At 47.1% G+C, this 23874-nt stretch overlaps 2 protein-coding genes across 3 annotated transcripts in view; both read right to left on the bottom strand.

Annotated features, from left to right (window-relative positions):
* Positions 1-1470, bottom strand: part of LOC119521068 (leukocyte immunoglobulin-like receptor subfamily A member 4) — a 35410-nt gene extending 33940 nt beyond the window's left edge. For both annotated transcript variants that reach the window (XR_005214295.1, XM_037819086.1), the window contains exon 1: positions 1414-1470. Coding sequence is in view for 1 of the 2 variants with exons in the window: in XM_037819086.1 (XP_037675014.1) it covers positions 1414-1468 (55 nt within the window). In the remaining variant the exon portion in view is untranslated. The remainder of the gene's footprint in view (positions 1-1413) is intronic.
* A 66-nt stretch (positions 1471-1536) lies between these two features.
* LOC119521855 (immunoglobulin superfamily member 1-like) lies at positions 1537-22255 on the bottom strand. The gene is given in 17 exon segments (XM_037820524.1): positions 1537-1874; positions 2024-2074; positions 5415-5717; positions 5984-6280; positions 6492-6785; positions 6930-7214; positions 7351-7386; positions 7543-7624; positions 7626-7847; positions 16013-16143; positions 19886-20047; positions 20050-20187; positions 20454-20750; positions 20961-21254; positions 21398-21685; positions 21822-21857; positions 22017-22255. Coding segments are annotated over 17 exon segments (3087 nt in total). The 5' UTR covers positions 22051-22255; the 3' UTR covers positions 1537-1737.
* Between the last annotated feature and the right edge of the window lie 1619 nt (positions 22256-23874).

The following is a 23874-nucleotide window of genomic DNA, read 5'->3' as shown; positions in this document are numbered from 1 at the left end:
AGTGTTCCTTTTTCTAAATGTCTTCTAATTTTAATTTGCTGATTTAATTGCACTGTACTCAAGAAGCATGATGTGTAGGATTGCAATTTGAAAGATTTGTTTACACTTCTGTATTAGCTAGGGTTTTCTAGGGGAACAGAACCAACAGGAGATATCTGTAAATATAAGATTTTATAAAAGTATCTCATGCAACTGTGGGGATGCACAAGTGGAAATTCTGTAGGGCAGGCTGTGAACTGGCAACTCCGATGAAGGTGTTCAATGAACTCCTCAGAAAATGCTTCACTGGCTAGCCAAAGAAGAAGTGAAGGTTCTCTCTCTCCCTTAAAAGTCCTCAACTGATTGCATTAAATCCAGCTGACTGAATTCTCTCACTGAGGAAGACACACCCTTTGTTGATGTAATCAGTCACAGTGCAGTGAATTGACTAATGATTTAATAAACCAGCCTTCTGGTTAATTATCTAGCCACAAATGTCCTTGAAGTAATGGTTAGGCCGGTGCTTACTTGACCAGACACCTGGACACCATCACCTGGCCAAGTTGACACATAAACCTAACCATCACAGCTTCCTTTGTTGTCTGAAAATTATTCAATAATGATTGTATGCTACTTAGTATAGGGATAGAAAAAGGTCACTGAAATAGAATACAGTCCAGAGACAAATTCACACAACTATGGGCAGGAGATGTTGCTTAATGGGCATGAGTTTCACATCGGATTGATGAAAATAGTCTGGAAATAGATCGTGCTGCTAGTTACACAAAATTGTCAATACACATAATGTCCTAGAATCATTCACTTGAAAACGGTTAAAATGATTTTTCTTATTTATAATTTACCAGAATTTAAAATAAATAAAATTTTTAAATGGTGCCATAATTTTAGGGAAGAAATGATCATTACACATGAAATAAAAAGAAATAGAAGTGCGCATTGAGGCCATCAGAGAGATGAGCTGCAGCCAGTTTGTACTCAGTTGCAAAAGAAGATTCTGCCTATAACTCCCCACCTCTGCATTCAGAAATGTAACATTGGCATCTGAAACTTGGCCATGAATGGAGTATTTACAGCAGAGAAATCAGCAAATACTCTTTAAAAGCATGCATTTTTAGAGGGCCCATTTACCATCACACCACCGGGCAGTCTGTTCAAGCACAAAGTGAGTTGATTTCAAGTGATGATATGTCTGGGGAAATTACCCCAGGTAGCAACTACCGAAGAGTGAAAGGCACATGGTGTCCAGAGAGAGAGTTAGGGCATCATTTAGGATTCACCTTTTCCAGGCTAGAATCTTACTTTAGCTCATTTATTCACTTATCACAATCAGGTTTCATGATTTGAACTGATGAGATGATGAATCAACAGCACAAATCATGGAATGTTCTAATTAGAGATAAAGAGAAATATTACCTGAAAGTGGACCAGAGCAGGAAGACCTGTTGAGTTGGGGACCCCAACCTGCCATGTGAGATGTAGCCTGATGTCCTGGGAATGAGGATGGAAGGGGATCCAGTCAAGGGAAGTCAACAACGGTAAAGGGAAAGCACACGGTTTAATGGTGGAAGAGTCGTCTATGGGGACATGTCAGACATTGCACCTGTAGCCCAATGATGCATGCTCCCCTGTGAGATTCTCAGCAGAAAGTTCACATAGTTTTCTTCGAGGACCACTGGACACCTCAGATATTTTCCAAGACTCTCCCACTCTGAATGGCGCATTTGTTTCCACCTGTGTTTATGTCCTGGCTGCATCTTGGGGCCTTCCCTGGCTTTGCCGAGACTGAAATAGCAGCACCCCAAGTACCACCAGGACGAATCCAGCCATGCCCAATCGGATGAGATTCTCCACTGTGTAATCTTGCCGGGTAGAGCCTAGGAATTATGGATGAGGAAGTTACAAATGTTAGAAGAGGCTGAAATCAGCCCAGGGGCTCTAATGTCCATCCAGGACACCCACCTTCTCTTGACAGGCCATGTGCCTGTGTGCCCCCACCCCGTATGTGACAATTTCCCCTGCCTACCACTCTCAGAGTCTGGCTTGTGTTGTGGTGGGCTGATGGCATCAAGGACTTCTGAAAAAAAAATACAATAAAAGAAGGGTAAGTGAGATGGTGAAGAGAACATTCTCCCCAGGTCCTGCATTCTTATATCCCCTTGTTTCTCATGTAGTGACTTTATGTGGTTTCTTAATAAACCTTCCCCTGCCTGTAGCTGGGTTCTCTATGGTCTCCTCAACTGATTCCTCCAGACTCCCTGTAATCATCTAATTCAAATTTGGTTTTTAAGACATGGTGGAATATACCCCAAGCGCCAGACTTCAAGAAAACACCAAAATTTACTCTCTAATTCAGAAATAAAGAACTTTGTATGTGCTCTGTTCAGTCTGGGACACAGGGCAAAGTCAGCTGAAAGCCCTGGAGATGAACGTTTATCTCATTCAACCGCTGAGGACCAGGGTCCATGGATGATCCACCAGGTGGTCCCGAGTGTCAGGACCCCAAAGGAGTGAATGTCCGGTTCTTCATCCCGTTCACTCTACTTCAGCAGATCCAGCACCCCAACCCTGGTGGCAACATTTTAATCTTCATCTGCTGTTATCTCAACCATTTAATCCTTCATAAATTACATCTTCATATGGTTAGGAAAACCTACAACTGGATATACATATATATTTATATTCAAATATACACACATATGTACATATCAACATATACACACACATAGATATGCCTGTATATTTTCTTATAATTGGTGTTTTTAAGTCAATATATCATGAAGACTGAATTTCTGCTCTCTTAGCATGTGGATCCAGTTGGGCATGCCAGTAACAAACGTGCAAATATCAGATGGAAAATATTAGATGTATGAATATTCCCAAATATGTAGATTTATACACACATGTGTATTCGTCTGTCTGTCCATTTTCCTGTCTCTCTCTCATCTATCGATCATCTATTTATCTATCAATCATCTATATCTATCTATATGTTGGATCAATTACTTTAGTGAAATAGGTAAGCTGGTGGCAGGTGTGTTCTAATCAGTGTCATCAGCCAAGGTCCCGTGTGGAGATGACGTTTAAGCTGAGTCAGCAGGAGCCCTGTGTGGACCCAGCACACAGTGGCACAGGCTGCAGGTTTACCAGATGCCCAGGGAAGTTCTGCATCTGTTGTTCAAAAAGGAAGCTTCTGTGTGCATGGGGGGAAGGCTCAGAAGAGAAGGGGAAGTGGTGCCTGGCAGAACAGGACAGAAAAGGACAGAGAGGCTGTCATCTTTCTTTTTCTCTCTCTCTCTCTCTCTCTTTTTTTTTTTTTTTTTTTTGGATGACTTCTGGAAACCACTGTAAGGTGTCAAGGAGAGAGCAGTAAGCATTTTATTCTATTTAAAAAGTAACTTTAATCTCCTCTAAAGGAAAGCATATCATCCAGAGAAGCCACAGTTCTGGTCTACATACTTGTACAAGCAGTGAAATCAGTGGTATTTTCAAGTTATGTGAGTGTAAATAAATAATAACAAATTCTCAAAGCCCATTTTACCTAGCTTTCATATGAAAACCATGCAAAAAAGATTAAAAACATAAAATATGCAAAATGCTAATTATAAAGATCCATGCAAAAATTCTAAAGACATCATCTTATAAAATTTCCAAAGTATCAGTAAATAGGAAGTATAATTCGGTTGCATTAATATCCAAATGCTGGATATCAAGAAGCTTTTTGAATGTATGTCATTGTGACAGTAAATCAAAGAAAAATTCATAAGCTTGAAATGTAAAACCTTTAGGAAAAGAATCCATTCCTAATAAAACCCTATTGTGACAAGAAACAAGATTTAAATGCATAGGTTAATATTGCAATAGCCACAAAACATGAATTTTCTGTTTGCCTTAAAATAATGTGGGCCAATAATGAAGCTGAATTATTAAAGCGGAGCTCAAGAGCACTTTACTCCATAATCATTATCATCTGGTATTTGAAATGGAGAAAAACGTATACAATTTAGAAACTAAGAAGTGAAATTTCCATTTTTTGGATATAATTTTATCAGTAAATTACAAGTGCTCAGTTGAAAAACATTTGAACCAAAGATCTTATGACGCAGGATGATAGAAAATAAAATTAATATACCCACATGAATGGCTTTGTCATTAACAATTAACTATTATTTTAAAAATAAAAAGGAACAATGATGTATTTATACAGTATTAAATCGGTTGAAGTCATTCTAAAACTTAACTGTGAATGTGCATGATATCAAGGAATAAAACCTTGATATTCTTCACCATTTTAATAACAAACCCCACTTGAAAAACACCTTGATAAGGCAAGGTAATATTAAGAATGTAATTCCTGAAAATGAAGGTATAAATTGAACTTTTTCACAATGGATATATGAATACATTTATTTATTTTAAAATCATAAGTCCAAGTGGTTCAAAGTAAAGTTGTAAATGTGTACATGGAAAAACTGCAAGAAAAATTTAGGAAAAACATGGAATGAAGAGAAACGGACACAGATTGGCACAACCAGGTCCTGTCATCCAGGCCGAGGGAAGCCATAGATGCACTGAAATCATTCCATAGGGGAATGCAGTGTCTGCCAGACGTCAAATTGAAATCTTTGCATGAAGGATCTCTAAATAAATGAATGATAGTATGAGAAGAGAAAAGTCAGAACACGACATGCCCAAGGAGGAGCTGAGGCAATGCAGACTCAGCTCCAGCCTCCAGGGGATCGTCCCCACGCGGACCCCTGGACCAAGCACCCCCCTGGTTACCTCTTCCTGGGCTGGACCCTCTGGACGGGGAGGCTGAGGACAGACCATGCCCCTCTCCACCCGCCATCCCAGGTCCCTCCTTCTGCCTGAGCCTCGGACGTCTCCCTCTCCCCCTGCCCAGCACAGAGGCCACAACTGACCATCTCGGAGACCCTGGGAACCACGTGTCCCTCACCCTAATGTCCACCCTCCTCTGGGAACAGACCACCCCTGAGTATCGGAAAGTGGGCTGAGATGAGTTTAGAGCTTGGCTCAGGCCTGGGGGTGACACATGGGGTCAGGACCTGGTGGAGAGGGGCTGGGACCCCAGAGGTTCTGGTGCTGAGATGGAGACGTGAGCAGGCGAGTGGGTGTGGGGGTCTCTGCCTTCTCCTCTCAGTCCAGTTGTGCTTCCTGCTGTTCTCCCACAAGCCTTCTTCCATCCTTCTCTCTACCTGCTGCCCTGTGTGATACTTCAGAAATGGGATGTCCCAGGGGTCAGGGGCCCCAGTCTATGCCCCTTAGATGGGATGGGTCTTGCTTTGCAGAACCTCCCTCTGTGCTCCCCTCATCCCAGCATGTCTCAGAGCTCCCCAGGGGATGGGGCCCTGAACTGACCATCATTCACAGAGGGGACAGGGGCAGGGGCTCCTCACCTGAGACCACGAGCTCCAGGGGGGCACTGGGCTGAGACAACAGGTAGGGGTTGGAGCTGTGTGAGCCGTAGCACCTGTAGGTGCCCCCATGGCCTGAGGTCACGGAGCTCACAGTGAAGTCGGCCAGGAACATCTGGGCTCGGTGCCAGGATCTAAGATGCAGGGGGGGATTGGCGCCCCCGTCCTTGGACAGAAGGAAACTGTCCATCGGGCTCCACGACTGACAGCGCAGGGTCACCTTCTCTCCTGAGGACACATTGGGGCCCGGCTGGGCAGAGAGGAAGGGTGTGGAAGGGAGCTCCCCTAAAGAGAAGGAGGAGGGTGAGGGGCTGCCAGCCTCCAACTCAGTGCTGGACTGAGATTTCCCCAGCCCCTCTGTGAGAATCTCTCAGTCTCTGTGTCTCTCAGTCTTTCTGTCTCTGTGTCTCTTTCCCCTCCCTCCCTCTCTCTCTCTGTCTCTCCCCCTCCCCTGTGATTCCTCACCCCAGCCCTGAATGTCTCACCCTGGGGTCCCCCCACAGGGCCTTGCAGAGTCAGGGTCCCTGGATGGACCCAGCTGGGCCCCTCACCTGTGATGAGGACGTCCAGGGGCTCACTGGGGGCCGACCACTCGGAGGAGAGGTTGTGTCCACCGTAGCATCTGTACCTGCCCCCGTGGGTGCTGCTCACACGGACCAGGGGGAAGTCGGCCTGAGAGAGCCCCCCCTGGGGCTGCTGCAAGAGGCGCTGGGTGGGGTCACGAGCCCCCTCCTTAGACAGAGCGAATCTGTCATAGCTGACGTCAGAGCGACACTGGAGGGTCAGGTTCTGTCCCCAGGCCACGATGGGGCCCGGCTGGGCCAGGAGGGACGGCTTCCTGGACACACCTGGGGGAGACACCGTGGACTGCAGGGGACGGTCCTCCAAGCACCTCCCGCCTCGTCCAGGGCTCCAGGTCTAGTGTCTCCCACACTCTGTGTCTCTGGAGCCCTGGTCTCCCCTCTCCCATCCTCCCACCCGGGGCTCCCTGAGGACAAGACTCCCCTTAACCTGTCTGGGCCCTGAAGACTTTATGGGGCAGGGATGGGGCTTCCTCACCTGGGACCAGGAGCTCCAGGGGGTCACTGGGTTCTGACCACACGTTGGGTTTGTCCCTGTAGTAGCCAAAGCACCTGAACGTCCCCCTGTGGCTGGAGCTCATGGGGAACAGGGCCTGGGACTGCCTGTTGGAGTGTCGCTGTGCGTCCAGGGTCCAGGAGCCCTTGTGTTCTCCTTCCTCAGACAGAACAAACCCTCCAAATCCCCTCCATGAGCCACACTGGAGGGTCACATTTCTTCCTGCGGTCACCAAAGGGCTTGGCCAGGCTGAGAGGGTGGGTTTGCTGTAGGATCCTAGGAGAGAAGGAGGAGCTGCGTAAAATAGGGCCCTCACCTCCCCATTTCCCCAGGTGGGCTGTGAGAGGGAGACACCCCCTGAGAGCAGACCCCTCTCCTGGGGGCAGAGCCTGAGGTGGGGACCCCCGAGCATCCTCTCACCTGTCACCACCAGCTCCAGGGGGTCACTGGGTGCTGACCAGGCAGTGGAGCTGCCACAGTAGCAGAGATATCGCCCTGCATAGGTCTCTGTCATGCGTGGGATGGAGAACTTGGCCTTGTTCCTGGGCTCCAGGGGGTTCTGTCTGTCCCAGGGTGCTGGGCTTCCATCTCTCTCCAGACGGTACTCCTCGGCCTCCAGGGTCCCCTGACACCAGATGGTCACGGGCCTACCCCTGGCGATCACAGAGCCTGGATCAGCCCAGATGGTGGGTTGGGGGAGGGTCCCTGGAAGGGAAGCAAAGTTTGTCTTTAAGGGGATCCTTCACTAACCTCATTCCCCCAACCTCAGCTCCAAGGCTCCTGCCAGATTTCTCACTGTTATCCCAGATCAAGGAGGTTGAAAATTCTGGGGTCAACTCACCTGCCTGCACTTGGATCCTCTGTCCATAACTCAGCCCTGGAAGAGAGTCCACGTGAGACATTTGCACCCTGAAGCCTGAGCAGATCCTCTCCTCTTGAGCATCAAAGCCCTGGGATCTCCTAATAGACCAGGGCCTGGCTGTGGGTGGGACCCCTCCCAGGCTGGAGCTCCCCCTCCCCTCTCAGATCTCACCGAGGCAGAGCAGGGCCGTGAGGTTGGGGATCATGGTGTCTCCTCCCACTGGGTCCAGCTGAGCTGGGTGAGACCTCAGTGCCCGGCAGGACAGACAGACACACAGGATGTGGCCGCTGGGAGGCTGGTCCTACCTGTTTGGGTGTTGTCACAGCAGCCCCACAGGAAGGGGAACTGCCCCTCCCCAGGAGGTTGGGTCTTGTTTCCCAAGGGTGGGGCTGAGGGCTCCAGGCTCTCTGGAGACATTTCAGACAGATATGGGGTCTCCCCCGACCACAGCCACTGTCTGCCTGCTCTGCCCTCATCTCCAGCGGCCCAGGACATAGCAGTCAAATAGACCCAGTGCCATCCTGGGTCCTGCCCTCCAGGCCACGGTTGACGAGGGCACGTCCCTCCCTGTCAGAACCTCCCCCGTGGGTCTCCTTCCTCCTTAGCCTGCCCACTGAAAGTTGTTCTTGGGTCCTTGTCATTGGCCGTTGTCACACCAGCCCCTGGAGATGCTTCAGTGAGATGTGGATTCTTCTCTGCAGAATGGGGATCGGAAGAGACACACATTTCACAACTAACCTTGCAGTTAAAGTTGAGTTACATTGCGGCAATGAGTAGAAAGGAGAAATATAGGAAATGGAAGAAGATACAAGTCTCTTCCCATGACCACAGATTCTGGGTTTTCTTTCTTCTGAACACTCCCCATCACGGCCTTCCCTTATTTCTCTGGAACAGCATCTTCCCCCGTTCCCATGACAACAAACTTCTGAGTCATTCCTGGCTACTCTGTGACCGTTATTTCCTTGGGCAGAGCTCTCCTCCGCATCCTCAGACTCTATCTTCAAGCATTGTTCATCCATGAATCGGGTTAGAGCTCTGGTTTTGGGGAAAAGTTTTTTGTTGAATTCCTGACCTATCTGCCTCTGGTTGTGTTACTTTGTGCCAGTTTGAATGTATTATGTCCCCCAAATGCCATTATCTTTGATGCAGTCTTGTGTGGGCAGAGGTATTAGTGTTGATTAGATTGTAATTCTTTGAGTGTTTCCATGGAGATGCGACCCACCCAGCTGTAGGTTATAACTCTGGATAACTTCCATGGAAGTGTGGCCCTGCCCATTCAGCCTGGGCCTTGATTAGTTTACTAGAGCTATGTCAAAGCTCAGACAGAAGGAGTGAGCTTGCTACAGCCAAGAGGGACACTTTGAAGTATGCACTGGAGCTGAGAGAGGAGCTGCAGCTTACAGTGACATTTTGGAGTTGGCCTTTGAAAGCAGACTTTTGCTCTGGAGAAGCTAAGACAGGACAACCATCCCAAGAGCAACTAAGAGTGACATTTCTGAGGAGCTGCAGCCTAAGGAGGAACGTCCTGGGAGAAAGCCATTTTGAAACCAGAACTCTGGAGCAGATGCCAGCCACGTGCCTTCCCAGCTAACAGAGGTTTTCTGGGTGCCATTGGCCATGCTTCCATGAAGGTACCCCCTTACCTTGGACACTTTATGACCTTAAGACTGTAACTTTGTAACCAAATAAACCCCCTTTTCTAAAAGCCAATCTATTTCTGGTATTTTGCAGAAGAACAGCATTTGCAAACCGGAACAGATTTTGGTACCAGAGAAGTGGGGCGCTGCTGAGTTTGCAAATACCAAACATCTTGGAACAGCTTTTTAAATAGATAAGGGGAAGATTCTGGAAGAATTGTGAGGAGTTTGATAGAAAAGGCCTAGACTGCTTGGAAGAGACTGTTGGCAGAAATATGGACTCTAAAGATACTTCCAACGAGGCCTTAAATAGAAATGATGAATGTGTTCTTGCCAACTGGAAGGAAGGTGATCCTTCTTTAAAGTGGCAGAGAATTTGGCAGAAATGAGTTCTGGTGCTGGATGGAAGGCAGAATTTGAAAACGATGACCTGGGATACTTGGCTGAACAGATTTTGACACTAAATATCAAAAAGTACAGCCTGGCTTCTCCTTGCAGCCTATAGTAAAATGTGACAGGACAGAGATGAGCTGAGAAATAAACTCTTGGGTACAAAGAAACCAGAAACTGGTAGTTTGGAAAATTCTGAGTTTCCAAAAAGTGAGATCCCAGAAGCTATGGACCCACATGAAGATTTAACCAAACATGGAAACCAACACCGTTTCAGTACAAGCCAAGATTGGAGATGGAGTTATCCATAAAGGATTTGTGGAAAGTCCTATTGTCTGACGGCTTTGACCCCTGTGTGCTTCATGCGAAGCCAACAGAATTTTTGTGAGATCTTTATAGACAGAGCTGCTGTTGGTCTGGACTGGAGGAGACAGAAAAGGAACAAATTGAAGGAAAAATTTCTTCAAAGACAGAGCCATGGAGGTTGAAGTCTAGAGTCAACAAGTCTAGAGTCAAGAAGTCTAGGGCTGGGAGAGCAGAGTGGCCCACATGCATAGAAAGGGTGAGTTTCCCCTGGAGGTCGAGGGTGGGCCTTCCACCTCCGTGTTCAGGAAAGTTGTTGCCACCTCAGGCCCCATAGAGGGCAGAGCACATTCCCAGGGATTTGGGAAGAGCCTGGCTGCCACCAACCCACTGTTCTGAAGGGGTTGAGCATGTGTCCCAGAGATGGAAGAGAATCCGGGTGCTGCCCCGATGTTTGAGGAGGGTGGGGCCGAGAAGGTGGTCTCCCCAATGTGTAGATTTGTTGGAGCACTCACCCCAGTGTTTGGAGAGAAAAGGGCTGCTGCATAGGATCTTAAGAAAGGTTAGACTCCCGCTCTCTCAAGCCCCAAGGATAAAATGTCATTCTCTAAATGACTCTCAGACTTTGAAATCTAATGGAGTTTTCCCTGCGGGTTTCGGGAATTGTTTTGGTCCGGTTAACCCTGTTTTCCTTTCAGTTTCTCCGTGCGGCTATGGGAATGTTTATCCTATGACTGTCCCTCCTTTGTTTATTGGAAGTACATAACTTGTTCTAAGTTTCACAGGTCCACAGCTAGAGGGGAATTATGCCTTAGGACAGACCATGCCTTGTAACTGATCCTGATGGGATCTTGTACTTACCCATTGTTCCTGAAATGATTTAAGTTTTTGTGATATTGCAATGGGATGAACGTATTTGTATATGGAAAGATCATGTCATTTTGGAGTCCAGGGGGTGGAATGTGCCACACTGAATGTATTATGTCCCCCAAAGTGCCATTATCTTTGATGCAATCTTGTGCGGGCAGACGTGTTAGTGTTGATTAGATTGTGATTCTTTGAGTATTTCCATCGAGATGCGACCCACCAAACTGTGGGTGATGACTTTGATTGGATAGTTTCTGAGGAGGTATGGTCCCCACCCATTCAGTGTGGGCCTTGATTAGTCTACTAGAGACTATGTAAGATCAGACAGAAGGAGCAAGGTTGCTACAGCTAAGAGGGACACTTTGAAGAACATACAGGAGCTGAGCAAGGAGCTGCAGCTTACAGAGACATTTTGGAGATGGCCTTTGAAAGCAGACTTTTGCTCCAGAGAAGCTAAGACAGGACAAATGCCCCAAAAAAAATTAAAAGTGACATTTTTGAGGAGCTGCAGCCTAGAGAGAAACGTCGTGGGAGAAAGTCATTTTGAAACCAGAACTCTGGATCAGACGCCAGCCACGTGCCTTCCCAGTTAACAGAGACTTTCTGGACACCATTGGTCATCCTCCAGTGAAGGTACCCCCTTACCTTGGACACTTTATGGCCTTAAGATTGTAACTTTGTAAGCAAATAAACCCCATTTTATAAAAGCCAATCCATTTCTGGTGGTTTGCCAAAGGGCAGCATTAACAAACCAGAACAGACCTTCAATTTTCATTTGTCACATCCCTTCTCTGTCCTCACTGTCCTTATTTGGAACAAGTTGATGGTGATTCCCTGTTGTCAGAGGGGTTGTGGAAGTCAGTGGTTCCTGTGATCTGGAAGGAGCTTGGTCCATGCTAATATCCAGACAAGATTAAAGTTTGTGGGCTCGGGGACATAACGTTATCAGGTGTCAAACTCTACAGTCAAGGTAGAAGGATGATGTGTCCTCTCAAGAGCTCCCATCTACTCCAGATTCCAAGAAATGCTACTGATAATATTTCTGAAGGATGTAGCCACAGTTAAATGCAGAGAAAGACAAATGAAAGTTCCTGAAATGGAGGAGGAACCACAGTAAATAGTCTGGGGACGAGTGTGGGTTCCTTAGGGAAGTGGTTTACAGCTCGAGTGGTTGCAGGAGCAGAACCACAAATGCTTCCTGGGGCAGAGACATCGAGTTTCTGATGAAGTGGGTGCTGAACTCTGACCCCATCTTGGTGGGGACGCCCTGGGGCATCTCTGCTCACTGACCTGGACCAGTAAGAGCACAAAGCTTGAGTGGAAGGTTGCAACACATGGATTAGACGGAAGACTTCCAGTGACTACAGTGGTGGAAAGAGTCTCCAGTGGGCTGTCCCCATACAGAACCTTTAAACAAGTGGCAAAAACTGGCAGAGCCGTCTTCCTCAACATTCCAGAAAACAGGTAAAGTGTTTTAGCAACTGGGGAAGTGCTGAATCAAGAAAAAGCAGCCTGAAAAACAGAAGGCTGAATCTTTGTTGCTCTTGCTTGCCCCTCCCTCAGCCCCTCCCAGGAGTGTGGGGGGCCAGCCTGTGCCCCCTCTGTGGGTCTCTGGCCTTGTTCCACAGGGAGCACCGCAACCCCCACGCACAAACTGGGGTGCCTGTGTGTCAACATGACTGTGTGGGGTCAGTCTGCTGGGAGGACGTCTGGAAAACTGAATTTGTCCTGAAGGCAGAGAAGCCTCTTGCAGTCCTTGAAGCAGTATAAGAACAGTTAAGTCAAAATGTCCTGGGGGAAAGGGCCACCTGCGGTAAGTCCCACAAGAGATCACCCAGCAGAGAGTGAGATTCCATTTCATAGGGAGTGCAGGGGGCATTCATTTGAGATTCCATAAACTGTCCAGAGGGGGATTCCTAAGGCCTCCAGGAAGCAGGATCCAGGGCTCCGTGCAGGCACATATGATGCAGAGCGGACTCTGCACTTGACATTCACCTCAGGCTGATCTTCTTGATAGAAGGACTGAGCTCTAACGGAAACCTCCAGCCAAAGCAGGGCCAATTTTCAGACTGTGAAAGGTGCTTTTTGCTTTGGTTTGTTTGCTTTTTTAGGTCTTGGCACTGACAGAAGGAAATCCCTGTCATAACACTAGCTAGATGCAAACCCAGGGCACCAACAGGTCAAGGACTAAATCCAAGAATTAACATTTTAAATATTAAGATACCAGGACCAGATGGATTCACCGTTAGTTTAAACAAGCATTCCAAGCAGAATTAACACCAATCTTGCTCAAAATCTTTTAAAAAATTGAAGAAGAGGGAACACTCCCCATCTCATTCTATGAGACCAACATCACCCTCCTATGAAAGCCAGAGAAACATACCACAAGAGAATAAAATTATAGACCAATACCCTAATGAATATAGATGCAAAAATCTTCAACAAAATGCTAGCAAACAAAATCCAGCAGCTCATGAAAATAATTATACACCATGGTCCAGTGGGATTTATCCCGGCTATGCGAGGAAGGTTCAATGTAAGAAAATCAATTAATGTAGTATACCACATTAACAGAACCTATGGATAAAAGCCACATGAAGATCTCAATTGATGCAAAAGAGGCATTCAACAAAGTCCTGCACCCCTTCTTCATAAAAACACCAAGAAAACTAGGAATAGAAACAAACTTCCTTGACATGATAAATAGCCTCCATGAAACCCATATCTGACATCATACTCAATAGTGAAACACTGCAAGCTTTCCCCCTAAGATCAGGAACATGCAAGGAGCCCACTGTCACCACCGTTATTCAACGTTGTACTAGAAGCTCAAGCCAGAGCAATTAAGGAAGAAAAAGAATTAAAGGCATCCAAATTGGAAAAGAACTAAAGCTTTTCCTATTTGCAAATGACATGTTCCTACAGACAGAAAATTCTGAAAAGTCTGTAATAAGGCTGCTGGAGCTAATAAACAAATTCAGCAACATGGCAGGGTACAAGAGCAGCATGCAAATATCAGTGGTGTTCCTGTACACTAGTAATGAACACTCTGAAGAGGAAAGCTAGAAAAAATTCAATTTAAAATAACAACTAAAAAAAATCAACTATCTTTGAATAAATCTAACCAAGAAGTAAAGGATTTAAATACAGGAAACTACAAACCATTGCTTAAAGAAATAAAAGAAGAGCTGAATAAATGGAAGAAATTTCTGTGTTCAGGGACTGGAAGACTAAATATTAGGACGTCAATTGTACTCAAAGTGATTTCCAGATTCAACGCAATCCCACTCAAAATTCCAACAGACTTCTTTTCAAAATTGGAAATCCAATCACCAAATATATATGGAAGGTTAAGGACCCCAAATAGCCACAACGATCTTGATAAAGAGGAAATGAAGTGGGAGGACATACACTTCCCCATCTTGAAAATTATTTCAAAGCCTCAGTAATTGAGGCCGGCACAATATCGGGCATGAAGTTGAACTGTGAGCTCAGAAATCAACCCTCATGTTTGTGGTCAACTGCATTTGACAAGGTGCTAAGTGAACCCAATTGGGAAACAACAGTCTCTTCAGCAAATGGTGCTGGGACAACTGAATGTCCATATGCAAAAGAATAAAGGTGATCCCTACCTCACACAACATACAAAAATAACTCAAAATGGATCAAAGACCTTGATACAAGAACCAGAAACTTCACTGCAAGAAGAAAATACAAGGAAGCATATCAGGACCTGGGATGAAGACTAGAAGTCAGTCAGGAGTGGGCACCAACTAGAAGGACGTTTTGGGGCTGAGGAAGCCCATCGTCCACCAAATGTTCCCCAATTCAGAGGAACAGAACCAACAGGAGATATCTGTAAATATAAGATTTTATAAAAGTATATCATGCAACTGTGGGGCTGCATCAGTGGAAATTCTGTAGGGCAGGCTGCAAAGTGACAACTCTGATGAAGGTGTTCGATGAACTCCTCAGGTAATGCTTCACTGGCTAGCCGAAGAAAAAGTGAAGGTTCTCTCTCTCCCTTAAAAGTCCTCAACTGATTGCATTAAATCCAGCTGATTGAATTCTCTCGTTGCGGAAGACACACCCTTTGTTGATGTGATCAGTCACAGGTGCAGTCAATTGACTAATGATTTAATAAACCAGCCTTCTGGTTAATTATCTAGCCACAAATGTCCTTGAAGTAATGGTTAGGCCAGTGCTTGCTTGACCAGACACCTGGACACCATCACCTGGCCAAGTTGACACATAAACCTAACCATCACAGTTTCCTTCGTTGTCTGAAAATTATTCAGTAATAATTGTATGCTACCAGTATAAGGATAGAAAAAGGTCAATGAAATAGAATACAGTCCAGAGACAAATTCACACAACTATGGGCAGGAGATGTTGCTTAATGGGCATGAGTTTCACTTTGGAATGATGAAAATAATCTGGAAATAGATCGTGATGCTAGCTACACAGAATTGTCAATACACTTAATGTTCCAGAATCGTTCACTTGAAAATGGTTAAAATGATTTTTCTTATTTATAATTTACCAGAATTTAAAATAAATAAAATTTTAAAACGGTGCCATAATTTTAGGGAAGAAATGATCATTACACATGAAATAAAAAGAAATAGAAGTGCCCATCGAGGCCATCAGAGAGATGAGCTGCAGCCAGTTTGTACTCAGTTGCAAAAGAAGATTCTGCATATAACTCCCCACCTCTGCATTCAGAAATGTAACATTGGCATCTGAAACTTGGCCATGAATGGAGTATTTACAGCAGAGAAATCAGCAAATACTCTTTAAAAGCATGCAGTTTTAGAGAGCCCGTTTACCATCACACTACTGGGCAGTCTGTTCAAGCACAAAGTGAGTTGATTTCAAGTGATGATATGTCTGGGGAAATTACCCCAGGTAGCAACTACTGAAGAGTGAAGGGCACGTGAGGTCCAGAGAGAGAGTTAGGGCATCATTTGGGATTCATCTATTCCAGGCTGGAATCTGACTTTAGCTCATTTATTCACTTATCACAACCAGGCTTCATGATTTGAACTGATGAGATGATGAATCAATAGCACAAATCATGGAATGTTCTATTCAGAGGTGAAGACAAATATTACCTGAAAGTGGACCAGAGCAGGAAGACCTGTTGAGTTGGGGACCCCAACCTGCCATGTGGGATGTATCCTGATGTCCTGGGGATGAGGATGGAAAGGGATCCAGTCAAGGGAAGTCAACAGCGGTAAAGGGAAAGCACACGGTTTAATGGTGGAAGAGTCCTCTATGGGGACATATCAGACATTGCACCTGTAGCCCAATGATGCATGCTCCCCTGTGAGATTCTCAGCAGAAAGTTCACACAGTTTTCTTCGAGGACCACTGGACACCTCAGTTATTTTCCAAGACTCTCCCACTCTGAATGGCACATTTGTTTCCACCTGTGTTTATGTCCTGGCTGCGTCTTGGGGCCTTCCCTGGCTTTGCCGAGACTGAAATAGCAGCACCCCGAGTACCACCAGGACGAATCCAGCCATGCCCAATCGGATGAGATTCTCCACTGTGTAATCTTGCAGAGCAGAGCCTAGGAATTATGGATGAGGAAGTTACAAATGTTAGAAGAGGCTGAAATCAGCCCAGGGGCTCTAATGTCCATCCAGGACACCCACCTTCTCTTGACAGGCCATGTGCCTGTGTGCCCCTGCCCCGTATGTGATAATTTCCCCTGCCTACCACTCTTGGAGTCTGGCTTGTGTTGTGGTGGGCTGATGGCATCAAGGACTTGTGAAAAAAAATACCATAAAAGAAGGGTAAGTGAGATGGTGAAGAGAACATTTTCCCCAGGTCCTGCATTCTTATATCCCCTTGTTTCTCATGTAGTGACTTTTACATGGTTTCTTAATAAACCTTTCCCCTGCTGTGGCTGGGTTCCTTATGATCTCAGTTGATTCTTCCAGACTCCCTGTGATCATTTAATTCATATTTTGTGTTTAAGACATGGTGGAATATGCCTCAAGAGCCAGACTTCAAGAAAACACCAAAATTTACTCTCTAATTCAGAAATAAAGAACTTTGTATGTGCTCTGTTCAGTCTGGGACACAGGGCAAAGTCAGCTGAAAGCCCTGGAGATGAACGTTTATCTCATTCAACCGCAGAGGACCCAGGGTCCATGGATGATCCAACAGGTGGTCCCGAGTGTCAGGACCCCAAAGGAGTGAATGTCCGGTTCTTCATCCCGTTCACTCTACTTCAGCAGATCCACCACCCCAACCCTGGTGGCAACATTTTAATCTTCATCTGCTGTTATCTCAACCATTTAATCTTTCATAAATTACATCTTCATATGGTTAGGAAAACCTACAACTGGATATACATACATATTTATATTCAAATATACACACATATGTACATACAAACATATACATATATGCGTGTATATTTTCTTATAATTAGTGTTTTTAAGTCAATATATCATGAAGACTGAATTTCTGCTCTCTTAGCATGTAGATTCAGTTTTGCATGCCAGTAACAAACGTGCAAATATCAGATGGAAAATTTTAGTTAGATGTATGAACATTGCCAAATATGTAGACTTATACACACATGTATATTCGTCTGTCTGTCCATTTTCCTGTCTCTCTCTCATCTATCTGTCATCTACTTATCTATCAATCATCTATAACTAGCAATATGCTGGATTAATTACTTTAGTGAAATAGGTAAGCTGGTGGCAGGTGTGTTCTAATCAGTGTCATCAGTGAAGGTCCCGTGTGGAGATGACGTTTAAGCTGAGTCAGCAGGAGCCCTGTGTGGACCCAGCACACAGTGGCACAGGCTGCAGGTTTACCAGATGCCCAGGGAAGGTCTGCGTCTGTCGTTCAATAAGGAAGGATCTGTGTGTGAGGGGAGAGGGACGTGGTGCCCGGCAGAGCAGGACAGAGAGGACAGAGCAGGGGAGAGAGGCTGCCAGGCTGTCATCTTTCTTTCTGTCTCTCTCTTTTTTTTTTTTTTTTGGAAGACTTCTGGAAACCACTGCAAGGTGTCAAGGGGAGAACAGTAAGCATTTTATTTTGTTTGAAAAGTAACTTTAATCTCCTCTAAAGGAAAGCATATCATCCAGAGAAGTCCACAGTTCTGGTCTACAAACTTGTAGAAACAGTGAAATCAGTGGTATTTTCAAGTTATGCGAGTGTAAATAAATAATAACAAATTCTCAAAGCCCATTTTACCTAGCTTTGATATGAAAACCATGCAAAAAAGATAAAAAACATAAAATATGGAAAATGCTAATTATAAAGATCCATGCAAAAATTTTAAAGACATCTTCTTATAAATTTTCCAAAATATCAGTGAACAATAAATGTAATTCAGTTGCCTTAATATCCAAATGTTGGATATCAAGAAGCCTTTTTAATGTATGTCATTGTGACAATAAATAAAAGAAAAATTGATAAGCTTGAAATGTAAAACTTTTAGGAAAAGAATCCATTCCTAATAAAACCCTATTGTAACAAGAAACAGGATTTAAATGAGTAGGTCAATACTGCAATAGTCACAAAATATGAATTTTCTTTCTGTTTGCCTTAAAATAATGTGGGCCAATAATGAAGCTGAATTATTAAAGCAAAGCTCAAGAGCATTTTACTTCATAAACATTATCATATGATATTTGAAAAGGCGAAAAGTGGATACAATTTAGAAACAAAGAAGAGAAATTTCCATTTTTTTTAATAATTTCATCAGTAAATTACAAGTGCTCACTTGAAAAATATTTGAACCAAAGACCTTATGAAGTAGGATGATAGAAAAGGAAATTAGCATACTCACATGAATAGCTTTGATATTAACAATTAGCTATTTTAAAAATAAAAAGGAACGATGGTATATTTACACTATATTAAATTGGTTGAAGACATTCTAAGACTTAACTCTGAATGTGCATGATGTTAAGCAATAAAACCTCAAACTCCTTCTCAATTTTAATAAAAAAACCCATTTGAAAAACACCTTTGATAAGACAAGGTAATATTAAGAAGGTAATTCCTGATAATGAAGGTATAAACTGAACCTTTTCCCAATGGAGATTAAATAGTTACTTATTTTAGAATCCTAAGTCCAAGTAATTCAAACTAAGTTGTTGTTTAGGTTATTTGCTTTTCTTATTCCTTTGTTTTGGTTTGGTTTGAAGTGTTGTCTTTTTATTATTTGTTTTTACTTTTTGATAAAGTTAAAGAAAAGCATAGATATGTGGAAAAGTGCATCAATATATTCTCAAGTGGAAAAAGACTATAAAAACTCTGTTCTATGAATTAAACTTGTAAAGACTTGCATGTATATGATAATGAAAAAAATTAAGTTGTAAATGTGCACATGGAAAAATTGCAAGAAAAATTTAGGAGAAAAACGGAATGAAGAGAAACAGACACAGATGGGACAACCAGATCCTGTCATCCAGACCGAGGGAAACTGTAGATGCCATGAAATCATTCCACAGGGGAATGCAGTGTCTGCTACAAGTAAATTTAAATCTTAACAGGAATGAGGGATTACTAAATAAATGAAAAATACTATGAGATTAGAAAAGTCAGAACACGACATGCCCAAGGAGGAGCTGAGGCAATGCAGACTCAGCTCCAGCCTCCAGGGGATCGTCCCCACGCGGACCCCTGGACCAAGCACCCCCCTGGTTACCTCTTCCTGGGCTGGACCCTCTGGACGGGGAGGCTGAGGACAGACCATGCCCCTCTCCACCTGCCATCCCAGGTCCCTCCTTCTGCCTGAGCCTCGGACGTCTCCCTCTCCCCCTGCCCAGCACAGAGGCCACAACTGACCATCTCGGAGACCCTGGAGCCACCTGTCCCTCACCCTTAATGTCCACCCTCCTCTGGGAACAGACCACCCCTGAGTATCGGAAAGTGGGCTGAGACGAGTTTAGAGCTTGGCTCAGGCCTGGGGGTGACACGTGGGGTCAGGACCCGGTGGAGAGGGGCTGGGACCCCAGAGGTTCTGATGCTGAGATGGAGACGTGAGCAGGCGAGTGGGTGTGGGGTCTCTGCCTTCTCCTCTCAGTCCAGTCGTGCTTCCTGCTGTTCTCCCCCAAGCCTTGTTCCTTCCTTGTCTCTACCTGCTGCCCTGTGTGATACTTCAGAAATGGGATGCCCCAGGGGTCGGGACTCCTGCCTATGCCCACCCTCAGATGGGTTGGGACCTCCTTCTGCAGAACCTCCCTCTGTGCTCCTCATCCCAGCATGTCTCAGAGCTCCCCAGGGGATGGGGCCCTGAACTGACCATCATTCACAGAGGGGACGGGGCAGGGGCTCCTCACCTGAGACCACGAGCTCCAGGGGGGCACTGGGCTGAGACAACAGGTAGGGGTTGGAGCTGCGTGAGCCGTAGCACCTGTAGGTGTCCCCGGGGGCTGAGGTCACGGAGCTCACAGTGAAGTCGGCCAGGAACATCTGGGCTCGGTGCCAGGATCTAAGACGCAGGGGGGATCGACTCCCCCCTCCTTGGACAGAAGAAAACTGTCCATCTGTTTCTGTGATTGACAGCGCAGGGTCACGTTCTCTCCCGAGGACACATTGGAGCCCGGCTGGGCAGAGAGGGAGGGTGTGGAAGGGAGCTCCCCTAGAGAGAAGGAGGAGGGTGAGGGGCTGCCAGCCTCCAACTCAGTGCTGGACTGAGATTTCCCCAGGTCACTTCTCTGAGGACTCTCAGTCTCTCTCTGTCTCTGTCTCTGAGTTTCCATGTCTCTTCCCCTCCCATCCTCTCTCTCCCTGTCTCTCCCCATCTCCTGTGACCCCACAACCCTAGCCCCAACTGTCTCACCCTGGGGACACCCACAGGGTCCTGCAGAGTCAGGGTCCCTGGATGGACCCAGCTGGGCCCCTCACCTGCGATGAGGACGTCCAGGGGCTCACTGGGGGCCGACCACTCGGAGGAGAGGTTGTGTCCACCGTAGCATCTGTACCTGCCCCCATGGGTGCTGTTCACATGGACCAGGGGGAAGTCGGCCGGAGAGAGCCAACCCTGGGGCTGCCGGCTGAGGTGCTGGGTTAGGTCATGAGCCCCCTCCTTGTACAGAGCGAATCTGTCGTAGCTGATGTCAGAGTGACACTGGAGGGTCAGGCTCTGTCCCAAGGCCACGATGGGGCCCAGCTGGGCCAGGAGGGTCGGCTTCCTGGACACACCTGGGGAGACACCGTGGACTGCAGGGGACCGTCCTCCAAGCACCTCCCGCCTTGTCCAGGGCTCCAGGTCTAGTGTCTCACACACTCTGTGTCTCTGCAGCCCTGGGCTCCCCTCACCCATCCTCCCACCCGGGGCTCCCTGAGGACAAGACTCCCCTTAACCTGTCTGGACCCTGAAGACTTTATGGGGCAGGGACGGGGCTTCCTCACCTGGGACCAGGAGCTCCAGGGGGTCACTGGGTTCTGACCACACGTGGGGTCTGTTCCTGTAGTAGCCAAAGCACCTGAACGTCCCCCTGTGGCTGGAGCTCATGGGGAACAGGGCCTGGGTCTCCCCACTGGAGTGTCGCTGTGCGTCCAGGGTCCAGGAGGCCTCGTGTTCTCCTTCCTCAGACAGAAGAAACCCTTCATATCCCCTCCACGAGCCACACTGGAGGGTCACGTTTCCTCCTGAGGTCACCACAGGGCTTGGCAGGGCGGAGACGGTGGGTTTGCTGTAGGATCCTAGGAGAGGAGGAGGAGCTGCATAAAGTGGGGCCCTCACCTCCCCATTTCCCCAGGTGGGCTGTGAGAGGAGACACCCCCTGAGAGCAGACCCCCCTCCTGGGGGCAGAGCCTGAGGCTGGGACCCCCGAGTGTCCTCTCACCTGTTGTCACCACCAGCTCCAGGGGGTCACTGGGTGCTGACCAGTCAGTGGGGCTGCGATAGTAGCACTGATACCGCCCTGCATATGTCTCTGTCATGTGTGAGACAGAGAACTTGGCCTTGTTCCTGGGATCCTGTGGGTTCTGTCTGTCCCAGGGTGCTGATCTTCCATCTCTCTCCAGATGGTACTCCTCGGCCTCCAGGGTCCCCTGACACCAGATGGTCACAGGCCTCCCCCAGGAGATCACAGAGCCTGGCTCAGCCCAGATGGTGGGTTTGGGGAAGGTCCCTGGAAGGGAATGAAAGGTTGTCTTTAAGGGGATTCTTCACTAACTGTTTCCCCTACTCTCAGCTCCAAGTCCCCTGCTGGATTTATCACCATTATTCCAGATCAAGGAGGCTAGAAATTCTGGGGCTTAACTCACCCGCCCGCACTCGGATCCTCTGGCCGAGACTCAGCCCTGGAAGAGAGTCCATGTGAGAAATTTGCACCCTGAATCCTGAGCAGATCCTCTCCTCCCCTTGAACACCCAAGCTCTGGGGTCTCCTGGTAAGCCAGGGCCCAGCTGTGGGTGGGACCCCTCCCAGGCTGGAGCTTTCCCTCCCCTCTCAGATCTCACCGAGGCAGAGCAGGGCCATGAGGGTGGGGGTCATGGTGTCCCTTCCCACTGGGTCCAGCTGTGCAGCTAGATGAGACCTCGGTGCCTGGCAGGACAGACAGACACACAGGACGTGGCCGCTGGGAGGCTGATCCTACCCGTCACCGGGTTGTCACAGCAGCCCCACAGGAAGGGGAACTGCCCCTCCCCAGGAGGCTGGTTCCTGTTTCCCCAGGGCAGGGCTGAGAGCCCCAGGCCCTGTTGAGAAATTTCAGAGGAAATGGGGTCTCCCCCAACCCCAGCCACTGTCTGTCTGCTCTGCCATCATCTCCAGGGCCCAGGACATAGAAGCCAAGTAGACCCAGTGCCATCCTGGGTCCTGCCCTCCAGGCCAAGGTTGACAAGGGCACGTCCCTCCCTGTCAGAACCTCCCCATGTGGGTCTCCTTCCTCCTTAGCCTGCCCACTGAAAGTTGTTCTTGGGTCCTTACCATTGGCCGTTGTCACACCAGCCCCTGGAGATGCTTCAGTGAGATGTGGATTCTTCTCTGCAGAATGGGGATCAGCAGAGACACACATTTCACAACTAACCTTGCAGTTAAAGTTGAGTTACACTATGGCAACAAGTAGAAATGAGAAATACAGGAAATAGAAGATGCAAGTCTCTTCCCATGACCACAGATTCTGGGTTTTCTTTCTACTAAACACTCCCCATCATGGCCTTCCCATATTTCTCTGGAACAGCATCTTCGTTGACAACAAACCTCTGAGTCATTCCCGCCCCCTCAGTGGCCCTTATTTCCTTGGGCAGAGCTCTCCTCCGCATCCTGTGACTTTGTCTTCAAGCACTGTTCACCCATGAATGGGGTTAGAGCTCTGACTTGGGGAAAAGCTGCTTTTGTTGAATTCCTGACCTATCCACCTCTGCTTGTGTGACCTTCAACTGTGACATCCCTTCTCTGTCCTCACTGTCCTCATTTGGAGCATGTTGATAGTTACTCCCTGTCCTCAGAGGGGTTGTGGAAGTCAGTGGTTCCTGTGATCTGGAAGGAGCTCAGTCCACGCTAATTTCCAGAAAGATTAAAGTTTGTGGGCTCAGGGACATAACGTTATCATGTGTCAAACTGTACAGTCAACGTAGAAGGACGATGTGCCCCCTCAAGAGGTCCCATCTACTCCAGATTCCAAGAAATTCTGCTTATAATATTTCTGAAGGATGTAGCCACAGTTAAATGCAGAGAAAGTCAAATGAAAGTTCCTGAAATGGAGGAGGAACCACAGCAAGTAGAGTCTGGGGACGAGTGTGGGTTCCTTAGGGAAGTGGTTTACAGCTCAAGTGGTTGCAGGAGCAGAAGCACAAATGCTTCCTGGGGCAGAGACATCGAGTTGCTGATGAAGTGGGTGCTGAACTCTGACCCCATCTTGGTGGGGACGCCCTGGGGCATCTCTGCTCACTGACTCTGACCAGAAACAGCAGGAAGCCTGAGTGGTAGGTTACAACACACGGGTTAGTCAGAAGACGTCCAGTGACTACGGTGGTGGAAAGAGTCTCCAGTGGGCTGTCCCCATACAGAACCTTTGAACGAGTAGCAAAAACTGGCAGAGCCATCTTCCCCAACATTCCAGAAAATGAGTAAAGAGTTTTAGCAACTGGGCAAGTGCTGAATCAAGAAAAAGCAGCCTGAAAAACAGAAGGCTGAATCTGTGTTGCTCTTGCTTGCCCCTCCCTCAGCCCCTCCCAGGAGTGTGGGGGGCCAGCCTGTGCCCCCTCTGTGGGTCTCTGGCCTTGTTCCCCAGGGAGCACTGCAACCCCCACGCACAAACTGGGGTGCCTGTGTGTCAACATGACTGTGTGGGGTCAGTCTGCTGGGAGGACGTCT

The sequence above is a fragment of the Choloepus didactylus genome, chromosome 27 (assembly GCF_015220235.1).
Source record: "Choloepus didactylus isolate mChoDid1 chromosome 27, mChoDid1.pri, whole genome shotgun sequence".
Lineage (NCBI taxonomy): Eukaryota > Metazoa > Chordata > Mammalia > Pilosa > Megalonychidae > Choloepus > Choloepus didactylus.
Note: the sequence above shows the minus strand (reverse complement) of the source record. Positions and strands in the feature narration are given on the sequence as shown.